The sequence below is a fragment of the Bombina bombina genome, chromosome 1 (genome assembly GCF_027579735.1).
Source record: "Bombina bombina isolate aBomBom1 chromosome 1, aBomBom1.pri, whole genome shotgun sequence".
In the NCBI taxonomy this organism is placed as follows: domain Eukaryota; kingdom Metazoa; phylum Chordata; class Amphibia; order Anura; family Bombinatoridae; genus Bombina; species Bombina bombina.
In genome coordinates this window covers 1,149,930,071-1,149,955,014 of record NC_069499.1, presented here as the reverse complement: position 1 = coordinate 1,149,955,014, position 24,944 = coordinate 1,149,930,071, and the positions used below count along the sequence as shown (strand labels likewise).

The 24,944-nt window shown below is 40.5% G+C and overlaps 1 protein-coding gene across 1 annotated transcript in view; it reads left to right on the top strand.

Annotated features, from left to right (window-relative positions):
- Positions 1–24,944, top strand: part of BECN1 (beclin 1) — a 59,032-nt gene that overhangs the window by 16,908 nt on the left and 17,180 nt on the right. Inside the window, exons 8-11 of the mRNA XM_053699489.1 lie at positions 11,249–11,395; positions 18,771–18,920; positions 19,033–19,093; positions 19,825–19,967. Coding sequence (XP_053555464.1) covers positions 11,249–11,395; positions 18,771–18,920; positions 19,033–19,093; positions 19,825–19,967 — 501 coding nt within the window. The remainder of the gene's footprint in view (positions 1–11,248; positions 11,396–18,770; positions 18,921–19,032; positions 19,094–19,824; positions 19,968–24,944) is intronic.

The following is a 24,944-nucleotide window of genomic DNA, read 5'->3' as shown; positions in this document are numbered from 1 at the left end:
AGCAAATTAATAATTGTCGTTGTCATAAGAACAGGTTTGGCAATCTGTATAAATGTATTACAATAATAATGAGTAGTAATGAATGAACCCGGGGGAGGGTAGAGGAGGGGGAGTTGAAGATATGGGAGGAGAGGGGGGAAGGGAAGGGGAGTAGAGATGGGGAGATAGGGGGAGGGGGAAAGGTAGGAGGTGGGGGAGGAGAGGATGGGGAAAGTAAAGGAGGGGGTAGGGAAGGAAAGAGAGGAGGGGGATAAGAGGAGGAGAGAGAGAGAAAGGAAAAGGATGGGGAGAGGAGAAGGAAGGGGAGGGAGGAGGGGAGAAGGGGGAGGAAGAGGGAGGGGGAAGGGAAAGGGGGAGAGAGGGAAGGGGAGGAGTAGGGGGAGGGAGGTAGGGGAAAAGAAGAAGAAGAAAGAGGGGGTAGTGAAGGGTAGGGGTTACTAGGGGTATGGATGACACCAGCACAGCTTCAATGCAACATAACACACACAATCTAACAGTGCAAGGAAGTGCAACATTTCAGACATCAATTTAAACATCAGACCTGGGCGGTAACATGTGACCGAGTGTTTCGTATCAGAGACTTATAGGTGTAGATTCTCGCCTCGAGATATTCTCCAGCAGAAAGTCAACAGCAGGTCTTGATTCGAGGGTTAGGGTTGGGTACCAGTATCTCCCCGATTTGATGCAGAAGGTAAAATTGTATGTCTGGGTTGGGAGGTTCAATACCCAATGTAGAGCAGAATGCATTCAGATACTCCAAAGATCTGTATAAAGCCGTTTTTATCTCCAGCAACTGCTCTGAGACACGTTGGGAACCCCCAATGGTAAGGGAATGTGCTTTCTTGCAATACTGAGGTGAGAAATTTTAACTCCCATCGTTTTTGGAGTGTGGCAGAACTGATATCAGAAAATATCTGAAGATTGATGCCAGCATGTGTGAGGGGGTGCTTATTCCTACTATGCCGTAGTATCTCCTCTTTATCCCTATAATTGAGTATCCGAAGAATGACATCTCTTGGAGGGGCTTTCCCGGATGGCTTGGGGCGCAGCGCCATGTGTGCTCTCTCAACTGCAACCTCAGGTGACATAGAGGTTCCTTTGATCACACGGAAAAGGTCCTGAAGATATCCCGGGAGAGTAGAGGAGTTGATGGATTTGGGGATTCCCCGAATACTGAGGATATTCCGCCGACTGGGGTTATCCAAGTCTTCTATACGCTCCATTAAACTCTGCACCATGAGGTCTCCTTAACCTTGCAAGGTGTCCTGTGATTGTTCTATTGTAGTGACTCTCTGAGATAGATCACTGACATCTTTACGTAGCTCTCCAAACAAATTCTTAATTTCCGCTGCAATGCTCCTAATATCTTTAGAAGATAAGTTTTTTTTTTTTTTTTTTTTTTTTTTTTTAGGTCTTCTTTGGTTACATAGCTTGACGTTTGTGCCGGTGTGGGATTATGTCCTAATTCGTCAATTCTGGGCTCACTTGCCATAGTGTTGTCTTCTACTGTAAGTGTGTTAGCACTTTTAAGGTAGTGGGCCATGTTTCTTGTTTTAGTTCCCTTGTCAGGGATGCCAGATTTTTTCTGCGCCATGGTAGTAGGTTATGACTATATGGTGTATGCGCTCCTGGGTATGTTAGGTAGGCACAAAGGGTTATCGAAATCTGTTAGTCTCGCCTATATGGCTTTAGATAGCAGGTTTATTAGGTAGTCTCACCAGGATGTGTTTAAAAGGCAAACGTCTCAGGAGTGTAAATGCCCAGAATATGGCGATGCCCCTCTAGGTGTTCCCCAGGTCCCGCTATTGCGCGGTCCACGCAGCGTGGTTTAGGCCCGCTGGATGTTTAGGGCTAATTCCTGTCAGTGCAAAGTCTATGGGGTAGTTGTATGTGTCCCCTAATTACGAGTATGCCTTATTTTGAGGTAGCAGAGACCCACCGCATAACAGGTAATGGATGTGCAGGCATGCTCTGTCGTTATATTTCGATGCCGCTCCCAGCCGAGATCCGCCTCTCTGTAAGACCAAATCGGTATAGCATGCGTCTCCTGCTATAATCTCCGGCACCCGGAGGGTAATACCGACCTCTTCTGATGTCCGAGTCTTATGATGTAAGGCTGCACTGGTCTGATGGCGCACTCAGTTTCAAACCTCATTAAGGCCTGCGGCCTAGTCACTCTTATCACTGCTGCACTGGTGTTAATCGGGTCTGTTTCTGTATGCAAATTATATCCACTGTGTGGTAAGGTCTCCCCGGTTCATGGGATAGATTGCAGGGGTATCTAAAGCCTAGTTTATGGCATATAAAGCTTTTAGGCCAACTTTCAGCTCGGGAGCTCTAGCAAGACACAGCCATTCTCCTGAACGGCTAGGCTGCACTGTGGTGAGCTGGTTTTACGTGCTTGTGCACGATTTCCCCATAGACACCTGCAACACCCTAACATAAACCCTTAGTCTAAAAACCCCTAATCTTACACTTATTAACCCCTAATCTGCCGCCCCCGACATCGCCAACACCTACATTATACTTATTAACCCCTAATCTGCTGCTCCGGACATCGCTGCCACTATAATAAACATATTAACCCCTAAACCGCCGCACTCCCGCATCACAAACACTAGTTTAATATTAACCCCTAATCTGACGCCCCTAACATCGCCGCCACCTACCTACATTTATTAACCCCCTAATCTGCCGCCCCCAACGTCACCGCCACTATACTAAAGTTATTAATCCCTAACACCCCCTAACTTTAAATATAAAATAAAATAAAACTTACTATCATTACCTAAATAATTCCTATTTAAAACTAAATACCTATAAAATAAACCCTAAGCTAGCTACAATATAACTAATAGTTACATTGTAGCTATCTTAGGTTTTATTTTTATTTTACAGGCAAGTTTGTATTTATTTTAACTAGGTAGAATAGTTACTAAATAGTTAACTATTTACTAACTACCTACTGTAGCTAAAATAAATACAAATTTACCTGTAAAATAAAACCTAACCTGTCTTACACTAACACCTAACTTTACACTACAATTAAATAAATTACCTAAATAAAATACAATTACCTAAATTACAAACCCAAACAAACACTAAATTACACAAAATAAAAAAAGACATTATCAGATATTTAAACTAATTACACCTAATCTAATAGCCCTATCAAAAAAAAAAAAAAACCTAGCCTAAACTAAACTACCAATAGCCCTCAAAAGGGCCTTTTGTGGGGCATTGCCCCAAAGAAATCAGCTCTTTTACCTGTAAAAAAATAAACACCCCCCAGACAGTAAAACCCACCACCCACACAACCAACCCCCCAAAATAAAATCCTAACTAAAAAAAAACCTAATCTCCCCATTGCCCTGAAAATGGCATTTGGATGGGCATTGCCCTTAAAAGGGCATTTAGCTCTTTTTCAGTGCCCAAACCCTAGCCTAAAAATAAAACCCACTCAATAAACCCTTAAAAAAACCTAACACTAACCCCCGAAGATCCACTTACAGTTTTGAAGACCGGACATCCATCTTTAACGAAGCCGGGAGAAGTCTTCATCCAAGCTGGCAGAAGTCGTCCTCCAGACGGGCAGAAGTCTTCATCCAGACGGCATCTTAGGGGTTAATAGCTGTAATGTAGGTTGCAGCGATGTTAGGGACAGCAGATTAGGGGTTAATCATATTTAACTAGGGTTTACGATGCGGGAGTGCGGCGGTTTAGGGGTTAATATGTTTATTCTAGTGGCGGCGATGTCTGGAGCGGCAGATTAGGTGTCAATAAATGTAGGTAGGTGTAGGCAATGTTAGTGGCGGCAGATTATGGGTTAATAATATTTAACTAGTGTTACGGCGGTTTAGGGGTTAATATGTTTATTCTAGTGGCGGCGATGTCCGGAGCGGCAGATTAGGGGTCAATAAATGTAGGTAGGTGTTGGCGATGTTAGGGGCGGCAGATTATGGGTTAATAATATTTAACTAGTGTTACGGCGGTTTATGGGTTAATATGTTTATTCTAGTGGCGGCGATGTCCGGAGCGGCAGATTAGGGGTCAATAAATGTAGGTAGGTGTTGGCGATGTTAGGGGCGGCAGATTATGGGTTAATAATATTTAACTAGTGTTTGCGATGCGGGAGTGCGGCGGTTTAGGGGTTAATATGTGTATTATAGTGGCGGCGATGTCCGGAGCGGCAGATTAGGGGTCAATAAATGTAGGTAGGTGTTGGCGATGTCAGGGGCGGCAGATTATGGGTTAATGATATTTAACTAGTGTTTGCGATGCAGGAGTGCGGCGGTTTAGGGGTTAATATGTGTATTATAGTGGCGGCGATGTCGGGAGCAGCAGATTAGGGGTTAATAATTTTATTTTAGTGTTTGCGATGCGGGAGGGCCTCGGTTTAGGGGTTAATAGGTAGTTTTATGGGTGTTAGTGTACTTTTTAGCACTTTAGTTATGATTTTATGTTACAGCTTTGTAGCATAAAACTCATAACTACTGACTTTAGATTGCGTTACGAATCTTGCGGGATAGGCTGTACCGCTCACTTTTTGGCCTTCCAGAAAACGCTTGTAATATCCGGGCTATGGAAGTCCCATTGAAAAAAGACTTTACGCAAATTGCGTAAGTTAATTTGCGTTGTGGCCAAAAAAGTGTGCGGTACAGCTTTTTTGACAAGACTCGTAATAGCAGCGGTAGTGAAAAGCAGCGTTATAACCCATAACGCTGCTTTTTCACTCATAACACAAAACTCGTAATCTAGCCGATAGATTTTTACTAAAAGTGATTTGTAACTTCCTGCTCATAATTATACTTTATATACCAGCTTAATATTTTACATGTGACTGTCCTAGGAAATTAATGTATCCGTTTATACTAAAGGTCGGTTAACTAAACTGCTGTATTTTAATTATTATAAAGTTTTCTAAGAATATACTTAATTGAGCTATGTTGTATTGGCTGATAAATGCAGGATAGTTGGAAAACCATTATAAGGTTCCTAACTAATATATTTGATTTATCGACAATTGTTAGATCTGCTAAACAGGCCTTAGATTTAATAGTATCATCCTGTTGAATTGTTTTAACAAAGGTCCTGTTGATGGTCATTTTTGGTTCATACTCAATAGCTAAATTCTGCTAATTAGCCACTTTGTTATTTATTAATACTGTGATTTATTCTACATTGTTCTAGTAAATATTTATTTTGATATTTGACATTTTAATTTATTTTTGGGTCAAGATTTCGTTTTCTCAACAATATTGTACTCATATCTAAAGGGTAACAGACTATTTAATTAAATATTAATTCATTTAAATATTTCTATATCTGTTAAAACTTAGTTATTTTTAATTGAGATTGAATATTGTTAATGATCATTTTATAATTATTAATATTCATAATCATCTCCACACTCAACAGGGACTTCTCTTAGGAGCGGCCACTCTGTTACTCATTTATGATAGGGGTGTTTATGACTCTAAGGATAATCTCTCTGAGACTCAGGACCCTGCTGCTGTGGCAGAGATTGTCCTATTATTTCAGCCTTGAGCATATTCATGCACTATTGCTGGAAGTTTTAATTGCTTTAGAGGTAGAGGATAGTCCTGGTACAGTCAAGAAACCTATTAAGAGGATTGAGAACATTTTTTTTTTTTAAGGCAACTCTAAGCATCCTTCCTTTTTTCCTGTGTCCAGAAGTCAAGTATTCGTTTTGTTCCATCTTACCAATTTAAATCTTTTTCCTCACCCTTCTGTTAAAACAGAGATTTAGGAGACTACTCCTAAGGTAGATGCAGTTATTTCCACTATGACTAGGCGTACTACTATTCCTTTGGAGGAAAGCTCCTCTTTTAAGGATCCTTTAGATAGAAAAGGTTTTAATAGGTGAGCCTTTCAGCTTGCAGGTTTTATGGTGAGGCCTGCAGTCAGTGTAGCCTGTGTTTCTACTGCTGTGTTTCCTGCTCTTCTTTTTTCCTCATCTACTTGGCTATACAGTGGGGCAAAAAAGTATTTAGTCATCCACCAATTGTGCAAGTTCTCCCACTTAAGAAGATGAGAGAGGCCTGTAATTTTCATCATAGGTATACTTCAACTATGAGAGACAAAATGTGGAAACAAATCCAGACAATCACATTGTCTGTCTGATTTGGAAAGAATTTATTTGCATATTATGGTGGAAAATAAGTATTTGGTCACCTACAGCAAGAGCAAGATTTCTGGCTCTCTCAGACCTGTGTCATCTTCTTTAAGAGGCTCCTCTGTACTCCACTCATTACCTGTATTAATGGCACCTGTTTGAACTTGTTATCAGTATAAAAGACACCTGTCCAAAACCTCAAACAGTCACACTCCAAACTCCACTATGGTGAAGACCAAAGAGCTGTCGAAGGACACCAGAAACAAAATTGTAGACCTGCACCAGGCTGGGAAGACTGAATCTGCAATAGGCAAGCAGCTTGGTGTGAATAAATCAACTGTGGGAGCAATAATTAGAAAATGGAAGACATACAAGACCACTGATAATCTCCCTCGATCTGGGGCTCCAAGCAAGATCTCACCCTGTGGGGTCAAAATGATCACAAGAATGGGGATCAAACATCTCAGAACCACACGGGGGGACCTAGTGAATGACCTACAGAGAGCTGGGACCAACGTAACAAAGGCTACCATCAGTAACACACTACGCCGCCAGGGACTCAGATCCTGCAGTGCTAGACGTGTCCCCCTGCTTAATCCAGTACATGTCCGGGCCCGTCTGAAGTATGCTAGAGAGCATTTGGATGATCCAGAAACGGATTGGGCGAATGTCATGGTCAGATGAAATCAAAGTAGAACTGTTTGGTAGAAACACAACTCGTCGTGTTTGGAGGAGAGAGAATGCTGAGTTGCAACCAAAGAACACCATACCTACTGTGAAGCATGGGGGTGGCAACATCATGCTTTGGGGCTGTTTCTCTGCAAAGCGAACAGGACGACTGATCCGTGTACATGAAAGAATGAATGGGGCCATGTATCGTGAGTGCAAACCTCCTTCCATCAGCAAGGGCATTGAAGATGAAACATGGCTGGGTCTTTCAGCATGACAATGATCCCAAACACACCGCCCGGGCAACGAAGGAGTGGCTTCGTAAGAAGCATTTCAAGGTCCTGGAGTGGCCTAGCCAGTCTCTAGATCTCAACCCCATAGAAAACCTTTGGAGGGAGTTGAAAGTCCGTGTTGCCCAGCGACAGCCCCAAAACATCACTGCTCTAGAGGAGATCTGCATGCAGGAATGGGCCAACATACCAGCAACAGTGTGTGACCTTGTGAAGACTTATAGAAAACGTTTGACCTCTGTCATTGCTAACAAAGGATATATAACAAAAGTATTGAGATGAACTTTTGATATTGACCAAATACTTATTTTCCACCATAATTTGCAAATAAATTATTTCCAAATCAGACAATGTGATTGTCTGTCTGGATTTGTTTCCACATTTTGTCTCTCATAGTTGAGGTATACCTATGATGAAAATTACAGGCCTCTCTCATCTTCTTAAGTGGGAGAACTTGTACAATTGGTGGCTGACTAAATACTTTTTTGCCCCACTGTATGTATGACTGAGAATCATGGGTAGTGGGAGGCATTTAAAGCTCTGGTGTGTTGGGGTGTCTTTTGCGCTCTCCTAGTGGTTAAGAGGGGCATATTCCCACACGTGGTGGCTCATGGACTCTCACCATCATGAAATAAATTCATTTATCAGGTAAGCATAATTTTTTTTGTTTCTTTTTCTTCACATTACTTAGTTACAGTTAGTTGTACTCATTCTGAACTGACCCAATGGCTCTGATCACATTCACTTAGATTAGCTAGTTCTTAGACGTGCACAATCTCAGTGTAAATGTTGAGCACTATCAGCTTATCATCTCTGAGGAAATGTGCCTGGTTTCAAATAATGGAAACAGCACACCTGTGTCTTCTTTAGTGGGGCACGGAGTAACAGACTTGCCAAGTCTCTGCAGCATCCACAAATTTCAAAAAACTCCAGCCACCAGCTTCATTAAAAGACCTTTATTTTCTCATTCTGGGTCCCAATGTTACAATGTTTCAAGCCTGCACTAGGCTCTTAGACTAAGAGCCTAGTGCAGGCTTGAAACGTTGTAACATTGGGACCCAGAATGAGAAAATAAAGGTCTTTTAATGAAGCTGATGGCTGGAGTTTTTTGAAATTTGTGAAATGTGCCTGGGGGCACAGGAAATGCGTTGGATATTTTTTTGTTGATATGACATGGATTTGAAAATGATATGTATACTCAGATTACAATTAAATAAATAATAGATTTTTTAACTGCTTTCAGGTGAAATCTGCATCTTTTCTCTACTTGATATTTATACTATCAGCTTATGACCAAGCCTTGTGCCAACAGGTCAAACTAACCTTCTGCTATAATACTTTCTCATTAGCAATACATGTGTATGTGCAGTGTATGTGTATGTATGTATGTGTGTGTGTGTGTGTGTGTGTGTATATATGTGTGTGTCAATGGTGCCTTGCAAACTGGGCCTGGCAACTGGGTTTCAGATAGTACTGCTCTACTGACCAGTAATCAGCACGTTCAAAACACTAAGTAGGCCCAGCACTTAAATTATCCATCGTGCCACCATTTAACAGTATCCACAACTACCTGTTATGCATCCCTGATCTTTTTTCCTTAAATGTTTTGTGAAGCATCACAGCACTATTTATGCTTCCCAGGTCCCTGCAGTGTCAGCTTGCCTAGGGACCCAGTTCTCTGGTGCAATGCAGCAATATCTATATTCCTAGGGTCCCTGTAGTATCAACTTTAATGTGGATCCATTTTAGTGTTGCATATTAGCACTAATTATGCTTTGCTAATTGCAACGTATGGGTGAAATAACCTGCAGTCAGGAGAACCTTTAATGCTTTGCCTCCTCTACCCTCTGATTACATGTCTGAAGACTGGTCCTTGTTTTACCTCTATTAACCTCCCTTCTAAGTGTGCTGGTGTAGTACCTGGTGTGCAATGTCCTTCTTTTCTCCCCTTCCCTTCTGAGTATGCGGGTGAGCTACCCAGTTTCTCAAGAGCCAAACTGATCTGATTTGTGCTATTGGTGATAGTTTTCTTGGACCTGAGCTATGGGGATTCAATGAGATGACTCTGATCTTACTCTTATTGCTTCCCCCTCAAGAAAGTAAAAGTTAGCTGCAATATCCACAGCTTTTCGATCTATCTTTTGCCTCCTCCTCTGCCCCTTCTCTAGAGATCTCCAAACCTTAGTGTTTTCCCCATCACTCATACAAATGGCCAAACTTTACTGACAAGGCTTTCCAGTGAGGGTCTCTATCTAAAGAGTGTTTTACCTTCTTTAGAAAATAAATTTGAGAGGACAGGTGTGTAAGCCAATAGTTGGTTAGAGCCATTAAGGTTTCTGTTCCATATTGATTTAACACTTCCAAACAATTGTTGTTTTGCTATGAGCTACAATTCTGTTTACTTAATAAAAAAAAAGATTGGATTCCAAAGTTGTGTTACTTGACAACTGCTTACTTTGCAAAATGACTTACTCCTTCCTATATACATAACTATGGTAGGGAGACGATAAATAAATTAAACTACTACATAGGTTAACATATTAATACAGACTAACATATATATTTCCTTCTCCAAAACCACAGCTTTTCTTTGTTTCTGCGTCCTGGCAGAGTCATATTGCCCAGGGACACAAGGTGAAGACAAACCACTGTGTCATCTGGTTGAGTCCTCACTTTGGTATGACTTGAGCAGTCAGTCATTTTGAATAATAATAAAATGAAATGGCAGATTTGCTTAGAGGATTAGATAGTTGTGCTACAACAGATTTGGACACATTTGTCAAGCTCTGTCACAGAAATAAAATAACTCTGTGAAGAAACACATTTCTAGATAGAAGTAATCTGACATTACATGCAGTGCCCAAAATTTAAAGTAGGGTTTTTTGTTTTACCAAAATGGAGATATAAAAAAGTAACATAAATATAGTTCTATGCATTTTATTCTAACAATATGGCCATGACTAGCCTTGTTGTGTGCAGACTCATACTCAGATTGGCTCCACCAATTAAAGCAAATGATGAGCGGAGTTTAGCTATTGAAAAACAATTGCTGAAAATACAATGCTAATTTGTTTTAAAAATGTGGGTGGCCGCCGGTTTTGGGGTTAATAGGTTTAGCTTAGTAGTTGCGATGTGGGGGGACCGGCGTTTTAGGTGTTAATAGGTTTATTATAGTAGTTGTGATGTGGGGGGTTAATAGGTTTATTTAGTGTTGGCTATGTGGGTGGGTGGCGTATTAGGGGTTAATACGTTAAAGTATTTGTGATGCGGGGGATGGTGGTTTAGGGGTTAATAGTGTAGTTTATGGGTGTTAGTGTACTTTGTAACATTTTTGTTATGAGTTTTGGGAAACATATTTTAGTTTTTCACACAATCCATAACTACGGGTCTCTGATGGTGGTGGTGTAAGCTGTAACGCTAGCGTAATAGCCTGACCGTACAACGTGTAAAACAGGCGCAATGAAAATGCCACACTCAAAAGCCATTTTTTGAGTGCGGAATGGAGAGTTGCGGTACAGGCTAAAAGGCTAGCGGTATAACCGTATCGCTGCGACTTGTAATATGGGAGACCTGCCATTCCGTGCGCAAAGGCCAATTTTTTAGCAGTATAGCCATACCGCAAAACTTGTAATTTGGCCCATAGTTTGCAAGGGGCACTAGTGTTGAAATAAAATGCTCTATTGAATTACAGTTTATTGCTTTTTATCAGAGTGTCTCTTTCAACCTGCAAAGACTTTCATAGCTTAAATTTAATACATACAGAAAGAGGAGCAGCCTGTTTCAGCCCAATTGTGCTTTTCACAGAGAAGAACTTTCCCTAATTATATAAGTCTGATCCCACCTAACAAGGTCAGTCCAGCCTCAAAATACTAGGCAATCCTCCTCTGAACAAGAAACAAGGCAACGCCAGACGATCGTTTTGGCCTTCTTTGAGCCTCGTTAGTGAGGTACAACCCATATTCGTTTAAACACATTGGGCAAGGAGTCCATGTCTGGTTTCCCCAACACCCTTGGGGATACTTACCTAGGGTCATATTACAAATGCATACAAAGAGAAGCCTTGAGATACCAGGAATTATTATTTTATTAAATGACATTAGTTGTGTTGTAAGCACAACCTAGCAGTACGGCTGATCTCTCTTCTCTCTCCTAGGTACCAGAGGGAGTACAGTGAATTTAAGCGACAACAGCTAGAACTAGATGATGAGTTGAAAAGTGTGGAGAATCAAATGAGATATGCCCAAATACAGCTGGACAAGCTAAAGAAGACAAACGTGTTTAATGCTACGTTCCACATATGGTAACAGAAAATGTTCTATGCATGTAACATAAGCCTGGGTCCTAAGCAGCTCTAGTTAGAGGTGTGATCATAACATATGTCATAACACATTGACCATAAGATCTTACAGTCTGTTCTTGTTGATTTAAAAGGCCACTAATTACATTTTGAGAACATGAACAACTAAAGTATAGCTGTATTGTATAAGTTAGTTTATGTGCAGGCTGAACCTTGATTATATTTATTTCTAATGACACGGTGAGTCGACGGATCATCAATTACTGTTGAGAATATCACTCCTGGCCAGCAGGAGGAGGCAAAGAGCACCACAGCAGAGCTGTTAAGTATAAATTCCCTTCCTACAAATCCCAGTCATTCTCTTTGCCTCTAGGGCAAGGAGGAGGTGAAGTAATTAGGTGTCCTGATTAAGATTCTTGTATCAAGATTTTTTTTATTTTGAAGCCAGGGCAGGATTGCTCTGATCTTCCATCACAATTTGGTTATAGCTGTACTCCACGTTAGTCTCTTCAGCAGGGCTGTGGTAGCTTTAAAGCAGTTAGCAACTTGTAATGTGGGCTTTGCTGTGTTTTCCTAATATGTTGCTGCTCTGGTATAGAAAGCCTGAGTAGGTTTACTCTGATTTTCTTTTTACACAGGTCTCTGTGAGGAGTGGCATCCTCTCATGCTTTGTGAGTCGTCGGATGGCTAGAATGTAGGTAAGTGCCTTTTGTTCTTCTGGGGCTAGAAGGATGGCACTGTTGGGGTTAAGGACCCTCTGCTTTTAGTGGGACAAATCCTTATGGATACTTAGGGCAGCGTGCAGGCACATTAGTCATGAGACTTGGAGACTTGGTTATTCTCCTTCATAGCAAGGAAGTGGTTAACCACCTTGGGGCTTAGAGCTAATTTTAGTACTTGTTTGTGTTTTTTTATTCTGGACTTGGGCAGCCTCCTCTGGTAGTGACTGAGATGGTCTAGGTCAGGAGACAGCGCGTATGGCGCCATTTCTAAGTAGCTCCATAGCTGGAGGTCTGAACACACTTTGCCCTACGAGAGCAATATCACTGAGTTGGGGTAATTCTATTCTGTTTTTTTAGGAAGTGGAGTGATGCTCTTTATACTTTTTTTTACTGTATTCTGCACAAATTTGTATGTTGTAGTTCAGTGTTTTTTTGTGTGCGGCAGGATGAAGCGCGATGTTGCGCGCTTCATCTCCATGCCGTCTTCGTGACCCCTCCTCCTTTCTTCTCAGGTAGAAGAAGTGCCATCTTGGACTGTAACTTTGTTTCAATGACCCCGCCTTGTTCTCCAACTGAGAGCGGAGCAGCGTTGCTATTCTGAATGTTCCTGAGAGATGATAGTACTCTGAGGCAGAGTCTAGCAGATTTTCATTCATAGTTTCCGCAAATCAGGATCTTCCTCTGTAATTATGCAAACGGCAGCCTGTATAGAGTTAAAGTCTGTTTCGCTTATTAACTTTAGTTTTGCAGAGTCTTGATTTCTAATTAACAAGGCTTGTGGAATATTTATGTTTTTATTTCCAACTGTGTAAATAAATGTCCTGCTTATACTTGGAGTGGGATTGGGCTGTATTTTATGCTATGTTACATAGGTTCCACATGGCTATCCCTTGTTTATGTTACATTTCCTTAATTTAAGGAAATATTATCATAATCCAATGAATAATTGTTTTTTTAAAGAATGGAACAGAGGGCTGTTCCTAAATATATTTTTATAATTTAAAGCAAGCCTATATAATCTTAAAGTGACAGTGTAATTTTAAATATTTTTAATTAATTTAATTTCCAATTTTTTTTTTTAACCTCATGTCTCCCTGGATGATGCTGTCTAGGCTAATTCCACAGCTTCTCCCCAATCGTCCCAAGTCTTTTTATGGCGTTACATGCAGTGCCCTGTGGTTCCTCTCAATCTCCTGGAGGAATTATTTGTTGCAGAATTGTCTGCCCAGGTGTCTTTTGGTATCTGTGGCATTATCTGCTTTTCCTATCTTAAAGGGAAATCGCAAGAGGAAAATTATATAATCGGATAGTAAGGTTTCTGCTCCGCTTGCTACTACATATATTGCCCTCCTTATAGTCTGATAAAGAGGCTAGTCGGTTGCATCCGAGGTTTTATTCTCCGATTCAGACAGTATAATTCCTTCATCTGGTGCTGAAGTAGTTCTCTTCAGATTCAAGCCTGTACACCTTTGGGTATTATTTAGGAGAGGTTGGCTATTTGGTAGACTTCGACTCTCCTTTCATTGTCTATCCTCAGGAATCAAGTAAATTTTATATATACTAGGATTCATCTGTAAACATTTCTCCTGTTCTCGACTGTGCTAGGAGAATTTTCTCAGGTATGGGAGAAGTCAATGAATCCTTTTCCCCATCTCCTGTCTGTATTAAGCTGTCTCATTTAAATATCATGGTTCAAGTCCTCTTGGATACCCAATCAGTCTTGGATCAGGGGGAAGCAATTAAAGAAACCCGCAGCTAACTCTCATTCAGCATGTAGGGTTTACTCCGAACCAGGATCGGATCCTGTGAGAGGCAGTCTATCTCAGTTTATTCTCTTGCCTGGATACGAAATGTCCTAGATCCCTAAAGGCTGTAGATATAGTATTCTAGGGTTACGAATTGGAATTCAACTCCCTCTTCCCAGGAACAGGTTCCACCTCTTAAGATTATCTGTAGCCCAGATAAGAGAGGTGTTCTTGAAATGTGTTCAGGATCTTCTTCCCTGGGAGTGATATATTAGGAACAGGGCTTAGTTTCTTTTTCATTCTGTTTGTGGTTCCAAAAAAGAGGGAATTGTTCGTCCTTCAAGATGGAGACTATTCACTCCATTCTTCCTTGGTGCAAGAGGGTCAGCTTATAATAACCTTAGACCTAAAGGATGCGTACCCTCAGGTTTTCATTCAAAGGGATCATCTCAGTTTTTTTTCTTTTCTGACCAAACTTTTTCAGTTTGTGGTTCAATAATGGCTTTGCCACAACTCCAGAGTTTTTTCTCAAGGTTCTTCTGGGCCGCAATTCGGTTCCGGGTATTGCAGTAGCGGCCTGCCTGGATGATCTATTGGTTCAGGCACCATCTTTCTACAAGCAAAATCTCATTCAGAGATTTGTGTTGTCTTTCCTGTTCCACGATTGGAAGTGGAGCTAGTAAAGAGCTCCCTTGTCCCAGCTACAGGGTAGTCTGCTTAGGGACTATGATTGATTCCCTATAGATCTTTCTGACAGACAGAAAAGCCGAAATCTTTCCTCTTACTTCTCTCTTTAGTCTCCTGTTTGGCATCAGTAGTTCAGTGTATGGAGGTAATTGATCTGATGGTGGCTTCCATGGACATCATCCCTTGCTCGATTTCGTTTGAGAGCTCTGCAGTTGTGCATGCTCAGTCAGTGGAATGGGGATTATCCAGATTGTCTCAGAAAATAGGTCTGGATCAGTCGACAAGAGCCTCTTCCCGTGGTGTTTTTCTCAGGAACTTCGGTCTCAGGACACATGCTTCGGAGACCTTCCTGGGCGTTTTGCGACCGTGGACACCAGCCTGCTGGGCTGGGGAGGAGTCTGGGACTTGTTGAAGGCGCAGGTTCTTTGGTCCTGGGTGAAGTCTGCTCTCCCATTCATCATTGGAGTTGAGAGCGATTTACTATGCTCTGATGGTTTGGCCTCAGTTGTCTTTAGCCCATTTTATCGGATCCTAGTCAGCACTGTGTGGTCTAGCGGTTAGTGCAATGGGTTCGCAAGCAGAAGGTTGCGGGTTCAAGTCTGGCCGCGACTGCTTGTTTCAATATAGCCTCTGTGGCTTATATCAACCTCCAGGATAGCACTCTGAGTTCCTTAGTCATGAAGGAAGTGTTTCAGATTTTTTCTGTGGGTGGGTGCTCACAGTTCTGTCTTATCTGCTATCCACATTTCTGGAGTGGACATCTAGGAAGCGGAGTTCTGAGCAGACATTTCCCATCCCGGGGAGTGGGACCTCGATCCGGAAGTGTTCTGCAGGTTAACAACCAATTGGGGCTTACCAGAATTGGTTCTGATGGCGTCTCATCAGATTACCAAGTTCAGTCGAGGTCTAGAGATCCTCATGCCTTTCTAATAGATACTCTGGCAGTTCCTTGGAACTTCAGGTTGACTTATCCTTTTCCTCGGTTTGTTCTCCTTCCACGAGTCTTCATTCAGATCAAGTAGGAGAGAGTATTGGTTTTTCTAATAGCTCCTGCATGGCCTTGCAAGATCTGGTAGGCGGATCTAGTAGAGATGTCGTCTCTACCTCCGTGGAAATTTCATCCAAATATCGTTTTTCTCTGAAGCTGACTGCTTGGAGATTGAACGCTTGAGTTTAGCTAAGCATGGGGTTTTCCTAATCGGTCATTGAGATCATGATTCAGGCTTGTAGCCTATCACTAGATTTACTATAAGATATATGGCAGGATCCCAAGGATCTTATCCTTTCTCCAGGAAGGCCTTGAGAAAGGGGTTATCTGTTAGTGCCCTCAAGGGTCAGATTTCTGGTCTATCCATTCTGCTGTCAAGCGTCTGGTGGTCGTGCCGGATGTACAATCCTTTTTTTTTTTTTTTTTTTTTTTTCTTCAGGCCCTGGTCAGAATCAGGCCTGTGTTTTAGTCACTTGCTCCTCCTTGGAGCCTTAACCCTGTTATTAAAGTATTTTCAACAGGCTCCGTTTGAGCCTATGCTTTTCGTAGATATTAAGTCTTTATCTTGGAAGGTTGTGTTTCTTACTGCTTTTTCTTCTGCTCAGAGAGTTCTGAACTCTTAGTTTGCAGTGTGATTCCCCTTATTTCATATTTCATTCAGATAAGGCAGTTCTCCGTACCAAGTTTGGTTTTTTTCATAAGATTGTTTTGGACAAAAAATGTTGTTCTTTCTCTCTGTCCTGATCCTTCTCATAAGGAACGTCTGTTGCACAACTTAGATGTTGTGTGGGCCCTTAAATTTTATCTACAGGCTACAAAGGTTTTTCGTCTGTCTTCTGTATTGTTTGTTGTTTTTCTGGTATATGTAAAGGCCAGAAAGCTACTGCCGCTTCTCTTTCTCTCTGATTGAGAAGTTTTTCTTCGTAGGGCTTATGAGTCTGATGGACAGCAGCCTTCTGATAGATTTACAGCTCTCTCCAGTAGGGCGGTGTCGTCTTCTGGGGCCTTCAAGAACGAGGCTTCTGTAGAACAGATTGTAAGTCGGCGACTTGGCCTTCTTTGCACACTTTTTCTAAAATCTTTATATTTGACGTTTTTTACCTTGGCTGAGGTTTCTTTTGGGAGAAAGGTTCTGCAAGCAGTGGTGCCTTCTGCTTGGGTTACCTGTCTTGCCCTCCCGTATCATCTGTGTCCTCTAGCTTGGGTATTGATTCCCAACAGTAATTGATGATCCGTGGACTCACTGTGTCATTAGAAAGAAAACAAAATGTATACTTACCTGATAAATGTATTTATTTCTTGACACAGTGAGTCCATGGCCCTCACTGTTTTTTTCAGACAGGCTCTTTTTATTTAAACTTCAGGCACTTTTGCACCTTGTGTTATTTCCTTTCTCTCCTTTCCTTCATTCGAATGACTGGGGTTTGAGGGAAGGGAAGTGATACTTAACAGCTCTGCTGTGGTGCACTTTGCCTCCTCCTGCTGGCCAGGAGTGATATTCCCAACAGTAATTGATGATCCGTGGACTCACCGTGTCAAGAAAGAAAAACATTTATCAGGTAAGCATAAATTTTGTTTTTCACTTTTAATGTAATCCTATTAATCTAATAGACATGTCAGACTATATGAATACTATGTAGAACTGCTTGTCTATTTTGATCTCAAGGCAGTAAGTAATATGTGAATCAATTAAGATGTAATATATTTGCAAGACTTAACAATATTTTGCTTTTATATTTTATTATTTTATTATTTGTTAGGAACTCAATTGCCCTGATATTCACCACCTCTCTGCCCAGGTTAGGTATTCTAATAATGATCCTCCAGCACTGCGAGATCCGTAGTTAAATTTTTAAAAGGCAGATTTTGCTTTACTTCTCCAAGGGGTATTCCTTGCATTTCCCTATATGAAGGAGAGACAAGCCCAGTGCAGTATAGCACTGCATGGCATGACAGTTCTGCTGCATTTACACCTTGTGCTTTCTGTTTTATATCACTCTACACTTCAGATTGAATTTTATTACATTTAAACTTAGCACTTTCTATTTTATTTTGTATACAGCAGTGTATTTAGGATTGTGACTTTACAAATTATGATGCCTTCACAGTTTCTGTGTAACTTTAATAAATAAGACTTATACTTCCCATGTTTGTGTATATTTTATAAATTAGATTGCACTTTGCATGTCTTTTATTTAAATTACAACTGAAAAACTAACTGGAGAACCCAAGGGGCTGATATAAAGGCTCCATTTGGTACAATTACAAATTGAACTGAAATGTTTTCACTACAATTTAACTTGCTTTTGTCTATAGTATAACGTATCTGTTAAAATAAGTGTATTGTGAATTTTGAGCAAACTTCAACTGCATACAGCTGGCGAGACAAATCAATGAGACAAGCTTGTTTAAAATGCTTACAAAATGTCTCAAGACTTGTTGAGAGCTTTAGACATGCCCCGTCCCTCCCACTTTTAGTTTACAGTGCAGCAAATTCCAAGTGCAATGCAATTTTGTAAAAGCTATACAGACATATACAAAGTATGATCCTAATTTGTTAAAGTAACACAAAAACTTTAAAAACATAATAAGAATTTGTAGAATCACTGCTAGAGCTAAATCTAAATGTATTAAAATATAAATGAGAGTGCAAAGCTTAAATGTAATAATACTGAAAGGACGCAATCAGAAATGTATAGTAATATAAAATACATTGCACAAAACATAAGTGTAACAAACTCTCATATCATGAAGTGCTGTATTGCACTGGGCTTGTCTCTGCTTCACATACATAAATGAACTCTAGGAGTTTCGTCCTTTTTTATTTTGAGTTCAGCCTTTGTGAAGAATGAACTCCTATTTCTCTGCAAGCTGGGGAGTCTTTGAAGATCAGGGCCAAACTGAGAGAGAAGTCTAAATATTTATTTCTTATTTTGGAAGTGATATAAGGTATGGATCACACATTCCTTTATTTAATTTTGTAAGACACAAAAGTTAATCTATTTTGCCATGATACTGTAATATTTCTTCAGAGAGATGTAAATAGGAAATAACTGACCTAACTTATGGGAAAATATTGTAGTTCTGTAATTTCTAATTATTTTAGCAAGTTTCTTTAGTTCAATCCTTTTCAGTTTAGTAACTGTATATTGATAATAGATATTTATAAGATTCAGATTCAAAAATATATTAGTAATACATTTACAGGACTGTTCTTTTTGTTCTATAACCAAAAGGCACAGTGGACAATTTGGAACCATTAACAATTTCCGCCTTGGGCGTCTACCCAGTGTGCCTGTGGAATGGAACGAAATAAATGCAGCCTGGGGACAGACGGTTTTACTACTCCATGCACTGGCTAACAAGATGGGACTGCAGTTTCAAAGGTGAAATATATATATATTTGGTTATATAAGTTTGAATTTAGGAAGACTCCCATAGAGGGTCAGTTGGTTACTTAAATGATTTAATTAGTTAATACTTCTGTTTCCTATACAGGTACCGCCTGGTCCCTTTTGGAAACCATTCTTACCTAGAGTCTCTAACTGACAAGTCTAAGGTAATGGTAGCCCTGCATTGTCTGTAATGTCTTAGAGTCCAGTTTCTTACACCAGGGTTAAAACATTTCTAAAGGGATACCAAACCCAATTTTTTTCTTTCATGATTCAGATATAGCATGCTATTTTAAGCAACTTTCTAATTTACAATTTTTCTTCGTTCTCTTGCAGAAAAAAAAGCAGAAATGTAAAGCTTAGGATCCAGACAATTTTTAGGTTCAGCACCCTGGATAGCCCTTGCTTATTGGTGACTACATTCAGCCAACCAATAAGCAGACGTAACCCAGGTTCTGAACCAAAAATGGGCTGGCTCCTAAGCTTTACATTCCTGCTTTTTAAATAAATATAGCAAGAGAATGAAGAAAAATTGATAATAGGAGTAAATTAGAAAGGTGCCAAAAATTGCATGCTCTTTCTGAATCATTATAGAAAATGTTTGGGTTTAGTATCTCTTTAAATTTATAAGCAAGTAAAAACAATGATTAACCAGTCATAGGGGCCAGGTACAAATTAATTATGTATACAGTACAATGTAAAGCATTTCTAATGGCTTTTAATATTTTTTAAAGAACTCCTCGTTTGTTTGTGGGATTAGAGTAACATCCTGAATGATAAGCACGACCACTTTTTTGGGGGGCCCAGATTTAATCCTATATAATCTTTGAACTAGACATTCATTCTGGGTTGCTGGTTAGATTACAGATTCTCATCTCTGATTTGTGTCTTTGTTAAGGAGCTACCGTTGTACTGCTCAGGTGGTTTGAGGTTTTTCTGGGACAACAAATTTGATCATGCGATGGTGGCTTTCCTTGACTGTGTGCAACAATTTAAAGAGGAGGTGGAAAAAGGAGACACTGGTTTTTGTCTGCCCTACAGGTTGGTAATCCCCCTTTTTTTTTTTTTATCGTAGACACCCAAATAGTGAAGAAAAACATAACAAATTAGAGTATGCCTTCTAAAACATGAGAAAAGGAACCAGTCGCTGAAGTCATTGTACCCATAAACAGTCTGTCACCAAACTCCTCATTGCTTGATGTTATTTAAGAGATCTTTTTCATTTTGAACTTATTAAGCCTTTGAAGTATTGTATAGTTTTAATATTGTTCATTCAAAGAAGCATAGAAAAAGGTTTATTACACTTCTACCGCAAAAGAACCTGCTTTGCCATCTGAAATTGAAATTCCATTTCAAATATTGCTCTTTCCTTTCTGGTTTCCCAACAATAATGTAGTTTGATGGGAATTAAATAGAGCTCTTTGGATAGGTTGGAGATTTTAGATGTTGGAGGGCACAACACTGTAGAGAAGCAAGAAAATAGCTTGAATTGAGGAGTTAAAGAAATTTCTATCGTGTTTTTTTTCTTCTTTTTTTTTGATAAGTTGCATGTTGAGGTACTAATGTCTTTTTAAATACCACTACTTACCCTTAAAGGGATATCGTTTCTGACTTACATGTCTCCTCAAATGCTCAGCTGATGATGACAACTCAGATTTTGAAACTGATACAGATAAAATGTCAGTCGGTGGCTTCTTTTTTTTTTTTTATACCACAGTCATATAAGAAATATCTAAACAATTAATTTGAAAGTGTCAGCTTAGTACAATAGAACTGGGTAAGGAATATTCAAATCACTGAAAAATAATATAAGCAAAAGATTATAAAATAAAACTGTACAAATTGAATTTCTTGCATAAAAAAAACATAATTTATGCTTACCTGATAAATTTCTTTCTTTCCAAATATGGTGAGTCCACGGAATCATCAATTACTGTTTAGAATATCACTCCTGGCCAGCAGGAGGAGGCAAAGAGCACCACAGCAAAGCTGCTAAATGCCACTTCCCTTCCCACAATCCCAAGTCATTCAACCGAAGGAAAATGAAGAAAATGGAAATGACACAAGTTGAAGAGGTGCCTGAGGTTAAAGTTAAAAATAACTGTCTTAAAATACAGGGCGGGCCTTTGACTTACTGTATCCGGAAAGAAAGAAATTTATCAGGTAAACATAAATTTTGTTTTCTTTCCTTAGATACGGTGAGTCCACAGAATCATCAATTACTGTTGGCAACCATTACCCAAGCTAGAGGACACCAATGATTAGGGAGCGACAAGACAGGTAACCTAAACAGACGGCACGACCACTTGAATAACCTTTGTTGCGAAAGAACCTCGGCTGAGGCAAAAGTATCAAATTTGTAAAATTTGGACAGGGTATGCAGAGAAGACAAAGTTGCAGCCTTGCAAATCCGTTCCACAGAAGCTTCATTCTTGAAAACCCAAGAAGAAGAGACAGCCCTAGTGGAATGAGCTGTAATTCTATCAGAAGACTGCTGCCCAGCAGTCTCATAAGCAAAACAATTTATACTTTTCAACCAGAGAAAGAGAAATAGCAGAAGCTATCTGACCTTATCGTTTCCCAGAGAAACAAACCAACAGGGCAGAAGAATGGCGAAAGTCCTTAGTCACTTGTAATAACATTTTTAAAGCATGCACAACCTCCAAGTTGTGCAACAAACGTTCCTCAGAAAAGAAGAACTATGACAAAGAAAAGGAACCACAATTTCCTGATTAAAATTTTCTGTCTAAAACCACTTTAGGAAGGAACCTAATCTAGTATGAAGAACAGCCTCATCGGCTTGAAAGATAAGATAATGCAAATCAAACTGCAAAGCTGAGATAATAAACAAAACCTTCCAAGATAAAAACGTAATATCTATGGAATGCAATGGTTCAAACGGAGTTTGCTGTAAAACTTTAAGAACAAAGTTAAGGCTCCCAGGAGGAGCAACAGATTTAAACACAGGCCTGATACTGACTAAGGCCTGACAAAAAGGTGGCACATCTGGCACATCCGCCAGACGCTCATGCAGCAAAAGAGAGAATACAGAAATCTGACTCTTCAGAGAACTGACTGACAAAACCTTCCTCCAGACATCCCTGTAGAAAGGCCCAAATTGTAAGAATCCTAAGCCTACTCCAAGAGTAGCCCTTGGATTCACACCAATAAAGATATTTACGTCATATCTTATGGTAAATTTTCCCTGTAACAGGCTTGCAAGCCTGAATCATGGTCTCAATGACCGACTCAGAAAAACCACGCTTAGACAGAACTAAGCGTTCAATCTCCAAGCAGTCAGTTTAGAGAAACGAATTTTGGATGAAAGAAGGGACCCTGATCAGAAGGTCCTTCCTCAAAGGTAGTCTCCAAGGTGAAAGAGATGACCTCTCCATTAGGTCTGCATACCAGATCCTGTGAGGCTACGCAGGGACTATTAGAATTACAGATGCTCTCTCCTGTTTGATACAAGCAATGACTTGTGGAAAGAGACTTAGAACCAATCCTTGGCAGCTTGGCATTTTGTCGAGCCACCATCATATTCAACTCTGGCACTCCACATTTGAGGGTTAAGTTGGAGAACACCTCCTGATGGAGTTTCCACTCCCCAGGATGAAAGATCTGTCTGCTCAGGAAATGCACTTCCCAGTCCCACCCCTGGAATGTGGAAGGCAGAAGGACAACAATTGTAAGCTTCCGCCCACTGAACAATCTAAGTCACCTCCTACATGGCTAAGAAACTCTGAGTTCCTCCATGGTGGTTGATGTAAACCATTGAGGTGATATTGTCCGACTGGAACCAAGCTAAGGACAACAGAGGCCAAGTCATCAGAGCATTATAAATCGCTCTCAACTCCAAGATGTTAAAGAGGAGAGCAGACACTTCTGAGTCCATAATCCCTGTGTCTTAAACAATACCCAGACTGTTTCCCAGCCCATCAGGTTGGCGTCCGTGGTCACATCACCCAGTAATGTCTCTAGAAGCACGCCTGAGACAGATACTCCTGAGAAACCACCATGGGAGAAAGTCTCTTGACAACTGATCTAAATCTATCGTCTGAGACAGATCCGAATGTTCTCCATTCTATGGAAAATGGCAAAGGGAATGATGTCCATGATAACCATTAGACCAATACCCTCCTACCTTAAGTCACTGAAAAGTGAAGGTAAAATCAACTGCAGCTAGATCCAAACTCCAAACCTACTGGTTGTAAGATGGCTAAGCTATGTACCGGACCACTAGAGCTTGCTGTTGGCCGGACAGAAACTGCAGATAGAGGAAAGGGAAAAAACCCTTAATTATCTAACCTCAATTAGAAATCTTCTCCTAGATAGAGAATCTATTAAGAAGCAAACCTACCACACCTGGTGTTCGCAAGCGGACTCCCATCCAAGCACTGACCAGGCCTGGCCTTGCATAACTTCCAAGATCAGACAGAATCAGGAGCATTCAGGGTATTGAGGCAGTAGACCTAAATAAATCACCCTTGAACATGAAACAAGGGAACTCTTCTGCAGATTAATTTCCCATCCCTGGGAAAGAAGTCTTGACCAGATCTTTTAAAAGAGAATTTCCTCAAAGGAAGGATGACACCTGAACTATATTGCCCAGAAAAAAACACCCTTGCAATACTCCAAGACCTAAAAGTCTGACTAGGATGAAGGAACTCGGAGACTTGAGAAGGTCCAGAATCAAGGGAACAATAAATCCTTCAGGTCTTATGTTCGTTATGAACAGGCCCTCTAGAACTAAAGGAGAAAGGATACTACTTTGAAGGTCAGAACCCGAGTTATTTAAGATAAGTACCTAGATCCTGCTCCCAAACTGGGACGGAACTTTTACTCCCAGAGAAGAAAGTCCTGAACCCAGTTCAAAGGATGCCTCTCATCACACCTGGATTGCAGATACTCTAGAAAGAGAAAACTGCCCCTGGGAGGAAATCTTAAATTGGACTCCAAAAAGGCATGACTGCAGAAAGAGGAAAAGGAAAAATTTCCTGTAGTCCTACTCTCTTAATGTTCACACACAACCTCAGAGACCAAGGCCAAACAAGATCTCATCCTTGAAAGGAAACGCCAGAAGCGTGGATTTGTAGGAAAAATAAAATATTGAACCTGCAACTGCAGAACTAAAAGTCCTTAAGCTGTAGCACTAAGCCACAGGTAGGCTTCTCAGCTGACGAAAATTTCAGTTACAATGCCCGGCGGGTTAGTACAACAAGTCTAAAAATACAAGACATTGCTCTAAATGTACAATAAAACCTCCAGCTTCTTATCTATGGATCTGTAAAGAAGCAGCTACCCTCCATAGGGATCGAAGTTCTCTGAGCCATAGTAGAGACGCTCCCTTCTACTTAGGGCACCGTGCATATAAATGAAGTCAGCGACAGGAAAATCCTTTAAAGGATGTGAGACAGTAATAATGGTATCCCTAGCTTCTCCTATTCCTGTGAAATACCCAAGGCACGTCTAGAAACACTTCCACATAGGAAGGAACATCAAGAAAAGAGTTTACAAAACTTCCAAATGTTGACAACGACAGAGGAATCGATGAATGTCGTACAAGTAGCCCAAACCTCCTTTAAGTGTACACGAGGTGTGCAAGCATACATCTGAAGGAAACCACTTCAGCATCATATGAAGGAATTATACTGTCCGAATCCGAGAGTTTATCCACAGAAGCTACAGGCGAATTCTCCTCAACAACTAAGGAGAAAAACAACCTGTGTAGCCTAATGAGGAGCAGAAACCTTACTATCTAAATAATTTAAATGTCCTCTTGCTATTTCCCTGAAGAATAAGAAAGGCAGATAAAGCCGCAGATATCGCAGAGTTAACTGAGCTGCAAATTCACTCCTCCAGGAGATTTAGAGGAACCGCAGGGCACTGCATGTGATGCCATGTAGGCTTGGGACGTAAAGGAGAAACTGTGACATAGTCTGAACAGCATCATCCTGGGAGAGTGTTATAACGCTCAGAGGGCAGCAACCTATCTCTACCAGTTTTTAGTACAGAAGA